Genomic DNA, 12,689 nt, shown 5'->3' on the forward strand with positions numbered 1-12,689 from the left:
TTAATTAGTGACTTCTTGCTATTAATTTTATTAATTCCGCACGAAAGATCGAATTTGTAACTTGAAATGTAAAATGGGTAAGGCATAAAATTTGAATTTAGGATTAGTGCGTGTTTCAAGCAGTATCCAGAGCGTTCCTAGAAATTTCAAGCTCATTTTGAATTTAATGTTCCAAATAATGGTCACAAATTTATCATTTTCAATAACGGGAGAAAATTTTTTCTTGCATTATTGAATCAAAAAGGTTATTTAAATAGCTTAAAGTTGTTCATTCAGTTCATTTTTCACTCTATTTATTAAACTTCATTGTATCACTTGTAGAAAATTTATTTAGATTTTCATTTTGTGAATGAACAAGTACTTCAAGCCACTTCTAGTGATTCAAATTCTAAATATGTCAATTTTCTTAGTATGGTGGTAGAAAAATATTATTCATTTCATTTCTACCAACGTATTTATGAAACATATTAGAAATAGTGGTAGATTCAAAATCAACAATTTGGAGAGAAAAATATTGAAAATAGATGAGTAAAAAGAACTCAGGGGGACTCGTGGTAGTGTTTCTTAGAAATGGTGAGTATTTATTTTGATATCAATTTATAGAAAAGTAGTAAAAGTATAGAAGTTCTTCCAAATATGAGGGCCTACATGACTGCCTCACTTAGTGTTTGAACTGGTAAGGAATTTTGATAAAGGATTAAATTAAAAGGGGCAACCTGCGTATTGATGAGGCGACTTCAGATCTACGCCAACCTAGTGAGGCATGGATATGCATTGATGTTAATTTGTTGTATAAGCTTCCAGATAGGATTTGGATTGAGCGTGAAAAGCGCGAAGGATATTGGCAGATAGTTGTGTACGAGAAGAAGCCAGATTACTATTTTTGATGCAGACACTTTCGTCATGCTGAGGACCATTTTTTAGTTAGATCACGCCCTGTACCACCACCAGCTATAATTGTTGACCCCATCCCTAAACATAATATAGAAGTGGCCCACGATAAGGGAAAAGGAAATTAGGTTGTCATAGAACCTCCTAAGAGATGGTTCCAGTTCAGAGAGACCAGAGGAGACAGCATGCTACTAGCACATCTAGAGTCCAGATTTCGTCTTCTGTATCTATTCTTATTACATTAGCTACGCTTCCTACTGCCTCTAGCTCATATGTTCAGACCAGCTAGCTACTCCTTCAATAGCTCTTCCAATTGTTATAACTTTGCAAATTATCATCACAGTAGCTCAACAGCCCCTCCAGAATCCCCTTCCGATTTTGCAGCACCTCCAGCTACTTGGAGGTAGTATATCATCCAGTTACTATTACATTTACTCTACCTCTAGTTCCTATTCCCACTGCTACTACTGAGGTATCCTCTGAGCCGACACATATTAGCTATCCACCATTGAAGACACATACAAATGGTACTCAATCAACATAAGGATAAGATACAGGATCAGTTCCTTATGCTGCTCTTGCATAGGGGTTGTTGGCTGAGATCAGCTCAGAGCGGCATGGTGTCAAGCAAATATTGATCGATCACTTTAAGAGGGACCATGGAATGAAAGTTGGATCTACCATGGGACTTTCCATTGAGGACTTGTGATGTGAACCTGGATAACTAGATCGCTATTAAACCCACAAAAAAATGGCATAAACCTCAAGAAAGCCAAAAATCAAAGTTTATGGAATTCGACCCACAATTATGAATTAAACAACCAACACAATCACTAGGATATGCTAGCCTTTTGATTACAAGATTTATGAAATCATACTTGGAATTTTAAAGATTGACTCGAAGAATAAAATGAACCAGAAACCAAAGCAATTACTAGAATACCTTGATCTCGTGATTGTATAATCCACGAATAGCATTTTGATTGGTGAATGCCATGAGAAATTATCCCAATAAGTTTGATAAATTGTTCTCAAAAAATAAAGATGGAAGTAACCTTGCCTCTGATTAATTCAAAATACCAAAAGTCCTACAATGTATAATAGGAAAAAGTATTTATACTACCCTAGGAATAATGAAAAAAAATGAATATTAAGAGTCCTAAACTTATAAAGTTACCAAAAATAACAATTTAAATCAAAACAGAATCCTCACGAAAAAAGGAAAAAGTCGCGTCCTGAATGAACCATGCGACCGCGTGGTTCTTTTAGCCGCGGTCGCATGGAAGAAACGTGGGCTGCCTCTTCAATCCCTATCCTAGTCTATGCGAGCGCATGGGCTTTAAAGCCTTGTGGCCGCATGGCTTTGTGTGTTGGCCCTAATTTTGGTTTCTTCCAACGATGCGTTCTTTAACTTATCGGCCCTTGACCCTAGCATTGAACTTGACACTTGATATGTTATCTTCAACCCCATGTGCCTCGCTTCTTGAGTATGCATTTATATGACCTTGGGTATCATCATTGTTCCATATTACTCCCAATTGAGCCCCTTGCACCTTTTCCATGAACTTTGCTCCCTTGATTGATCTTGATCGACCCAGGATCATATCAATTTGGTTTTCAAGCTATTTGGTGAGGAACTTTCTATGAGTAAAACTCCTACATATAAACCTTCACTTAGTCCTTCTATCACGACTCCTACACAAAATAAGGTAAAAGCACATATATAGAGAGACATGGATGGCATGGGCCTTGGAGACTACGTGCAAAATGCAAAGGACGATGTAGCCATAGTCATCAAATCACTCTCCCATGCTTCAGATGTTGTAGCACAGAGCACCATAAGATCAAACGCACATGCAACTAGCACTATGAGATTAGATGTACTCGCTTTTAGCCCGACTTTTAGTTCACCATCATGTGGACAACATTTTTCACCTAGGCAAGCCTCTTCATGTAGGCGAGACCCCTCTCCAATGAGCGAGCCAGACTACACAGACTACTATGATCCAAAAATGTTTGAAACCAGGCTCATGACCCAATTAATGTCTATGTACTACCACCCAAAGATCTACCATTGGGAATACCCTTGAGTAGTTTTAATTAGTTTTTGTTCATATCTTGTTTACTGTTGATTGCAATTCATTTTGAGATATTTGTTGCAATTTACATTTACTAGAGGTCAGGTCTGTGCCTCCTCTTCTATTTGTATTCTCGTTATTATTGTATGAAATAATCCATACTAGTGGTATTTGCTATAAAAAAAAAAGTCTTGACTGAAAATAAAAATAAAAATTCTTTAAATTTGAGTGATATTTCCTTTTATGATTGGTGCAATAAATGAGTGATACAATATTAAAATTAGAAATTTCATCTCAAAATGTCAATATTATTACGATCAGTACCCGAATCTTTTATATGTTGGTTAATATATATTTAACTGATGTAGAATTATGTTAACATCTATATTAATACACAAATACATACTCTGTGAGAGAGAGAAAGAGAGAGACCAAGTTCATTACTGTTTACTTTACCACCTGCATTCCGAGCTTCTTTGACCTACAGTAATTAATTACGTGTTGGCATGAGTTGTCAACATACAATATTGAAATATGGTAGGGGTGGGTTATTCCCCAGTTGTAATATAAAATTTCCTTTGTTTAGCCGGATTCTTAACCTAGAATAGCTCTCTTTATTTTACTCTCTACACTATATATGTATATGATTTTATTCATTCAAAAAATAAGAAAAATAATCCCTTTGTTATCATGGTATCAAAGCAAAAAAGCCTAGGATTTCTGCTACAGCAAACACGTTACCAAAACTGATCAGAAATTATGGTAGAACCTAAATACGTGGTGGCAGACCAGAGACATGATGAGAACTCTACTACAACCATCCTCGATGATTTAATGACTCGACTAATGTAAGCCCTAACCCAAAATCAAACCAAGAATTAAGTGCAGACCTATGAACCTCCTGCTGCGCCGATTGGGATCAGGCTAGATGGATTAAACTATGGTTTATGGTCCCAAGTTGTTGAGATATCTATCTCTGGCAAGGACAAATTGGGATATATTAATGGAGACATTCTAGAACCTGAATCATCAGACCCCATGTTTCGAAAATGGAGAATCGAAAATACAATTTTGAAGGGATGGATAATTAATTCCATAGACCTGACTCCAATCGGAAATTTTATTCGATTTTCTACTGCAAAAATGGTGTGGGATGCAATTGCTACTATTTATTTCGATGGAACAAACACTTCTCAAGTGTATGGTTTGAAGAAACATGTGACAAGAATGAGACAAGCAGGAGGATCCATTGAAGAATATTACAATGGTCTACAAGGCTTGTGGAGAGATATTGATTTTTGTAGGTCAAACCCAATGGAATGCCCTGCTGAAATAAAGATATACAACTTGGCTATATAGGAAGATAGAGTCTATCTCTTTCTTGATGGGTTGGATGATCACCTAGATAAAATTAGGGCTGATGTGTTCCAAATCCGACCATTCCCGACAGTTGAACAAGCTTATGCTCATGTTCAAAGAGAGGCTATACGACAATATGTTATGAATTCAAACATAGAACATACACATGCCACTGCTATGGCCTCAAAAGGAGTTAAGACATGACCAACACTCCAAATATCCAAGGGTGGACCTTCTTCAACAGGTGGTGGAAAGGCCAATACAACCTATAAGGGAAAAACACAATCCAACAGAGGTTGTATACACTGTGGGAACATAAAGCATGATCGTGAAACCTATTTCAGGTTAAACCCAAAGTGGTGGAATGAACTTAAAGCACGAAAACAGGGTGAATAGAAAGCTAACACCAATGGTGAACCGAGACGAGCTGCTTGGGCAAAGGCAGAACATTTACTTTCTTTTTACCCCACTGATGGAACCATCAGATGAGTCAAATTCTCTCAATAACCAAGATAAATGCGGTCTTGCATTATTCGGTTCCAGTCAAGATAATTATGGTGGTTGGATTGTTGACTCGGGGGCAACCGATCACATGACCTTAGATAGTAACGACTTTTCTAAGATTACCCAACCAAAACGAAGTAGCGTTGCTAATACTAATGGAGTCACATACCCTGTTATAGGAGCTGGAACCGTTGGTTTATCACCTTCTCTCTCTTTATCCAATACTTTACTTGTTCCATCTCTCTTAAATAAGTTAGTGTCCATAGCCCAAGTCACTAAAGAACTAAATTGTGTTGCTTTAATATATCCTAATTTTTATCTCTTTCAGGATATTCTCACATAGGAGATCATTGGGCATGGCACTAAGAGAGGGGTTGTACCACATAGATGATTTCAGCCTGGGGAAAACAAATTAAACCTTATATCCTATGCAATTAGGAGTTCAACTTATCTTAACGTGTGCATGCATGGATAATGATAACTTAATTGGAAACAAATCAATTCAAAGAAACGTATTTAATATGTATTTTTTATAATGTACCTTTTAAGATAATTAGCAAAAGATTATAATATTTTATTATACAATCAAGTTTAAAAATCTTATTTAAATTCTGTTTCCTCCATTAGATATATTATTTTAAGATTTAATCTTATCCCAAGTCTATTTTTTTCATTTGAAATCCATTGTAACAAAAGTTGGTTTCCACTTTTGGTGTGCGTGACTAGCAAAAGGCTTGTATCTTTTAAGATAATTAGGAAAAAAATATAATAGTTTATTTATATAATTATAATTACCATAACTTGGAAAATGATTTAATCATATCTCTGCCTTTCCATTTGAAATCCAGTACCATAACAGAATCAGTTTTCTCATCCGTGTTGAACACGTGTTGTATATAATTTAATTTTCTCCTACATTTGTATGTGTTGGGTATAATTATATATAATGTAATTTATCTCTGTTTTAATCCTATCACTTGTGTTATCCTTATTTTGACAATGATTACTCTTGATTTATAATTGTTCTTCATATAATTTGGATAGATTTCAATCTTATAGAGGATAATAACTAACACAATCCTGACCTATATCAGCTACTCTATGTTTGCCTGTAAATACTTTTGCCATACACATATTTTTACCATGAACCCCATTTCCTTAGTTTTAATTTCATCCTTTAAGTTCAGTAGAAATCCCCTATTATATTCATATTCTACCAAAATTATAATTCTCTTGCCTCTTTTCCATCTATTACATGCACATACAATTCGTAAGCAAGAGATAAAAGAAAACAATTGGAACGTGACTCTTGAATTTCTTTCAACATTTATTTGATAAGGTAGGATACTATGTGCAAATGATTTATCCTTGCAATATTATAATTTTTTTTACGTGATTTATTTCATGAAATGCTAATTGACCTGCGGGTCCTTATGAAATGAAATGTGAGATCTCCTTCGAGTCTTCTCAAATATGTTAGAGTATTCGATGGATCATCGACTGCTCTTTATGAAATGATGATATGAAATGTTGTAAATTCATGTTTTAAAAATTATCATATTGTTTTGGACGTATGTATCCTATTGAGTATAAAATACTCACTCCTTCAATTTTAAAATTTCAAGTTAGACAAATCGACGTGGATAGTGGCTGAGTGGTGCACGGGTTGCCAAGTAAAGAAACTTGACAAGAAAATATTTTAAAATAATTCTATTAGGATATTATGTGTTTCGGTTTAATCCCGTTTAATTTTCTATGTTTACGTGACATTATTTTGGTATTTGAGTATTTAATATATTAAGAGTTTTAAAGTTCCAATTTATATTTTTGCTTGATGTATGTTTATGAAATGATATCAGAAATACCTCAAATTCTAGTCGATAAAATTTGGGGCGTTACACGAAGTATCCAATTGCCAACTATATATAGACTCAAAAATTGGAGAAACCCTTCAAGGTATTTGTATACAGTTTGCCTACATGCCAGATTCCTAATGGAATACAACAGGCCTTAGAGGATCCAAAGTGGGCTCAAGCGATAAAAGAAGAAATGGAAGCACTACAAAAAAATAAAACATGGAATCTTCTTTCATTACCAGAAGGAAAGAAGATAATAGGGTGTAAGTGGGTTTCTCCATCAAACATAAGGCTAATGGGTCCATTGAAAGTTACAAGGCAAGACTTGTGGTGAAAGGATATACACAAACTTATGGCATAGACTATGAAAAGACATTTTCTCTGGTGGCAAATCTAAACCATGTGAGGGTCTTATTATCTCTTGCAGCAAATTTAGATTGACCACTACACCAGTTTGATGTAAAGAATGCCTTCCTTCATGGTGATCTTGAAGAAGAGGTTTATATGGATATTCCATCAGGATGCAGCATTTCTTCAAAATCAGGGGTTGTATGCAAATTGCAACGATCACTATATGGACTAAAACAATCAACCCGCGCATGGTTTGGTCGTTTTAGCTTGGCTACGAAGAAACGTGGTTTTCAACAAAGCAACTTAGATCATACTTTATTCCTGAAGCATAGACGGGGAAAGGTAACAACTCTAATAATACATGTGGATGACATGATTATTACAAGAAATGACATGGAAGAGATCGACAGACTTCAAAAAAATTTGGCAAATGAATTTGAAATGAAGAACTTTGGGGGCCTAAAATATTTCTTAGGGATTGAAGTAGCCAGATCAAGAAAGGGTATATTTTTTTTCCCAAAGAAAATATGTGTTAGATTTATTATCCTAAGTGGATCTTCTTGACTGTAAATTAGCCGATACCCCAATTGCTCAGAATCATAAGCTTGGAGAATACCCAGATCAAGTCCCAACTAATAAGGAGAGATATCAAAGATTGGTTGGAAAACTAATTTATTTATCCCACACTCGACCTGACATTACTTATGCAATGAGCATAGTGAGTGAATTTATGCACTCACCAAGTAAAGAGCATATGGGTGCAGTAATTCGAATTCTTCGATATTTGAAATCTGCACCAGGGAAAGGACTTATGTTCTTCTAGAACAATCACCTCAATGTCGATAGCTATACCGATGCAGACTGGGCTGGTAGCATATCTGACAGGAAGTCTACATCAAGCTACTTTACATTTGTAGGAGGCAATCTTGTCATGTGGAGAAGCAAGAAACAAAAGGTGGTGGCTTTATCAAATGCTAAAGCTGAGTTTAGAGGCATAGCCAAAGGACTTTGTGAACTCCTTTGGCTTAGGATGTTATTGACTGAGATTGGCTTTGCATCCAAATCTGCAATGAACTTATTTTGCGACAATAAGGGAGCCGTTGACATTTCTCATAATCCAGTTCAGGAAGATAGGATGAAACACGTTGAAGTGGATTGACATTTTATCAATCAGGATCTCAAATCAAAGATAGTTCTCTTCCCATTTCTAAAATCTGAAGATCAATTAGTAGATATACTGACGAAAGCTATCTCCAGCAAGGTCTTTCACGACTCACTTAACAAGTTGGGCATTTACAATATCTATGGACCAACTTGAGGAGAAGTGTTGGTGTGAGTTGTCAACATACCATATTGAAATATGGTAGGGATGGGTTATTCCCCAGCTGTAATATAAAATTCCCTTTGTTTAGCTGGATTTTCAGCCTAAAATTGCTCTCTTTATTTTGCACTCTACACTATATGTGTATGATTGTATTCATTCAGAAAATAAGAAAAATAATCCCTTTGTTATCATTACGAAACCCATAAAACAAATTATATATCCAGAAATTAAGAAGAAGAAAATTTTTTAATTACATGTTAACGGACATTCTGACATATGTACTCGCGCATTGTAACAATGGTTTTGGCGAATCTTTATTATTCCTAGCAACAATGGAATATTTAATAAGGTGTATTTAATGGTACTGAATAATATTAACAAAGTAATAACTATAGGCTACAGAATTGTTTATTTTTCTGTCCAATTTTGCTTGCTACAAAATAATAAAATATACTAATAACACACTTGATATGCCGATGTTATAGCGCCAAAGATAAACTCCTAGAAAAATTAGATTGTTTGGCCTCCATTTCGGTGGGATATGTTAGGATTGTGACTCAAATAGGAGTTTTGAAGTGGCATAATTCGACTTGAACTCTTAAAGCATTGGATTAGGGTTCAAGGAAACGAAGTTGAACAAAGAGAGGAGTTCTTGTTCTTCACGGTGAGATGTATGCGGTCACATTCACATGCCATCACACCACGTGACCAAATGGTAAATGGCAGAGAGTTTTCAGCCTCTATTATGCAACCGCATGAGATGTAATATGCGGTTGCATAGTACATTTCTAGGCGCCGTCCTTGTTTTTCAATTTTTAAGCATTTTAACCAAATTGTAATATATTTTCTTACCCTTTAGGACTCTATCAGGGTTTTGATTGTGTACTATAAATAAGAGGCTCCTTTGCTAGTTTATGTAGAAGCAATTTTGCTAAATTGTACTTGTTTTCTCCATATTGTTGAATAATAAATATCATTCCTCCGCGATTAAATCTTTTGTTCTTCTTTACGTTAAATCTTGTTTCGTGGTGTGATCTTGAATACTTCATAATTGTCATTAAATCTCATTCTTTACAATCCATTTGGGTCCAACAGGATCCATCGGAATGAATGGGATGACAAATTTAACTAATATTACAAAGAAATATTTTGAACATTACGTATAGATGTGACGACATAGTTGGTTGGCCCATCACAAATCCCTTTGATATATAATCTTGCATTCCGATAATGGTTTTAGAGTATTTTCATTTTTTTTTTCACACATTAGTGGCATGTTTGATAAGATGGTTGTAAAATAGAGATCACTGATAACAAACTAAAAATAGGCTAAACTCTTGTCCATTCTTCCATTCAATACGACCTAGGAAAACATACAATAATTGGTTGCTATCACCTGATATGCCGATGTAGCAACACCAAAGATAAAATTATTGGGAAAACTAGAGCGTTCAACTGCAATTTCGGATGGATCCATTGGAATGACCGGGATAAGATATTATAGTTAGCTGGGATAGGTGTGTGGTTCATCTAATCCATGTACTCTAATTATAGACTCTGAACCTAATTTTGACTAATTTGATGGTTTTAACCGAATTCGAGTATTTTGACCAATTTGGGTATTTTTACCATATTTGGATTCCAGTGAAAATTAAGGGTTAACATCAATCTGGGAAATCAGGGTTTGAACTTAATCTAATTTCAATTAAAATTAGGGCCTCACTTCAAAAATAAAGTTTGACTTAATTCTGATTTTTATTCAATGTTGGATTTTCGATTAAAATTAAAATCAAATTTTGCTATCAAATTAATTAATTAGTACTTAGTTTGATATATGAATAGAACTATCAAACTGTAGTTTGATTTGCTACTTTCATCGTATCTAAAGTTTTTAATTTTGTATAATATCCAAAACTTATTTGGTTTGGTATTTTAGGATTAAATTTATAACATAAAACTCAAAACATATTTTTTAATGTTTTTAGTGTTTTTAGTAAAACCATAAAACATGAAAAATAAAACTAATCTAATTCCTCCTTCCTTTATTTGGAAAATGACAGAATTTTTATTTGCTAATCGTGTTCAACTATAAAATTGCAACTTATTTCATTTTTGTCCCTACTTCATGATTTTGGTAATTTTTTGTCCAAATCTTCAATATTGATCCTATAACTTTCAAAAGCTTCCACATTGGTCCATGAACCTGAATAATCTTTTAAAATTCGTACTCCAAAAGTTCTACAAATGTGCAATTTAGTCTTGATTTTTCGATAAATTGTATTTCACTCCTGATTTTTCCCTAATACTTATAATTAATCCTCTACAATCCTCTTAGCCTTCATTTCCTCCAATTCAACTCCAGTCAGGCTAAAATGATTCAATAGTTGTTTGTATTTTATTTTTGTAGTGGAATTGTTTTTTAAGATTCATTAACTTTAAAATTATATATTACTTGATGATATATTAGCATAAAATTTCCTATTTTTCCGAATAAATTCAGTGACTAAAATGTCATAAAATAATTTCTAAAAATGCCAAACTAATTAAATATGCTTTTCAGTTTTCTGCTTTGAGCAACAGTTTTCAGGATCACAAACCGTTGCTACCTTTCCAATCTTATGTTTCTCCATTGGTAATAAAAGTTAGATTTTGACATTGTTGAATTTTAAAGAAGACAAAGTCTTCGCACAATAAAACTAGAGAGCAGAGAACCTAATTGCTTCTTGGTGTCTTTATTCATCAATCAAATGGCCTTTATATAGGCATTAACACAACAGATAAAAGCAAGAAAAAAGGAACTGACTAACAAATCCTATAGACTTGGTAATTACAAAACTAACTAGCTAATGATGCTAAAGATTAGGTCAACATGTAAATTACTTATTCAACAATCCCTCCCTTAAATTCATGATTATAATATCATTTATTTCTTCAGCGTGCAAACTCCAAGCAATTTCCCCAGCTTCTGAAATGCATCCAATTTAATGGCTTTTGTAAACATATCAGCAACTTGATCATCTCCTTTGCAGTAAATAAGATCAATGGTTTCATCAAAATGATACCTTCCATCAATATGTTTGCTCCTTCCATGTAGAACAGGATTCTTGGACAACTTTATAGCTTAAGTGTTATCACAGTAGATGTGAGTGGGTCCTTCTTGCTTGAAACAAAGAAACTCAAGAGTCCTCCATAGCCAAATTGCTTGACATGCACATGCTATTGCTGCCACAAACTCTGCTTCTGTAGTTGACAATGTTACAATGGCTTGCTTCCTTGAGGACCATGAGACTGCTCCTGTCCCATCATAAACCAGATGTGCTTTTTCTATCCTATGGATCACCAACATAGTCACCATATGTAAAACCAAATAAATATGATTTTTCACCTCTTTCGTAAAGCAAACCATAATCAGCGGTGCCTTGTAAGTATTTGAAAATTATTTTTGAAGCCAAGAGATACATCTCCTTTGGACACTTCATAAATCTGCTGATGAGACTAACAACGTACATTATGTCAGTCCTTGTTCTTGTTAAATACATCAAGCTTCCTACGATTTTCTTGTAAAGAGTATTGTCAATATCTCTTCCTTTAGGTCCTTTGATGAGCTTCACATTTATTTTTGTTGGTGTGCTAACACGATTACATTCATTCATTCCAAACTTGTCAAGAATTTCTAGCACATACTGTTCTGAGAGATAAAAATGCCAACAGTAGATTGAACCACCTCTATGCCAAGAAAGTAATGTATCATGCCAAGATCAGACATATCAAATTCAATCATCATGGACTTCTTAAAGTTCTTAAACATGACCAGATCATTTCTAGCGTAGATTAAGTTAGCTACATACATGCAAACCATGAGCATCTTGCCATTATCCTCCAATTTCATGAAAAGTGTGTGTTGATAAGGACATTTTTTAAATCCTTCCTTCAAAAAATAAGCTTTGATATGACTGTACCAAACTCATGGGGTTTGTCATAACCCATATAAAGCTTTTTTTTAGCTTAAGCACTTTACATTCTTTTCCAATCTTAACATATCCAGGAGGTTGATTAACAAATACTTGCTCTTCCAAGTCTCCATGTAAGAATGCTGATTCAACATCTAGTTGAAAAATACACCAACAATTTTGTATTGCTAATGCAATCACCAATCTGATTGTGTCGTACCTTACAACTGGAGCAAAAACTTCTTTGTAGTCGATGTTGAATTCTTGTTTGTAGCCTTTGGCAACCAAGCGCGCCTTGTATTTATCAACTTCACCATTTTCTTTCAGTTTTGTCTTGTAGACCCATTTTACACCAATAGTCTTCTACCCTTGAGGA

At 34.4% G+C, this 12,689-nt stretch overlaps 1 protein-coding gene across 1 annotated transcript; it reads left to right on the top strand.

Moving 5' to 3' along the window:
• The first annotated feature begins 3,728 nt into the window (after positions 1-3,728).
• LOC111408539 lies at positions 3,729-4,328 on the top strand. Its single transcript, XM_023038286.1, has 2 exons — positions 3,729-3,817; positions 3,893-4,328. Exons 1-2 carry the CDS (start codon positions 3,729-3,731, stop codon positions 4,326-4,328), a joined length of 525 nt encoding a protein of 174 aa, XP_022894054.1.
• Positions 4,329-12,689: the final 8,361 nt, after the last annotated feature.

Source organism: Olea europaea, chromosome 13, assembly GCF_002742605.1.
Source record: "Olea europaea var. sylvestris chromosome 13, O_europaea_v1, whole genome shotgun sequence".
NCBI classification, from domain to species: domain Eukaryota; kingdom Viridiplantae; phylum Streptophyta; class Magnoliopsida; order Lamiales; family Oleaceae; genus Olea; species Olea europaea.

Bases quoted from the DNA above. Each gene is read 5' to 3' on its own strand.
- LOC111408539 (XM_023038286.1), top strand. From the start codon at position 3,729: ATGGTAGAACCTAAATACGTGGTGGCAGACCAGAGACATGATGAGAAC. The intron at 3,818-3,892 runs GTAAGCCCTAAC...GATTGGGATCAG, and splicing joins GATTTAATGACTCGACTAAT to GCTAGATGGATTAAACTATG.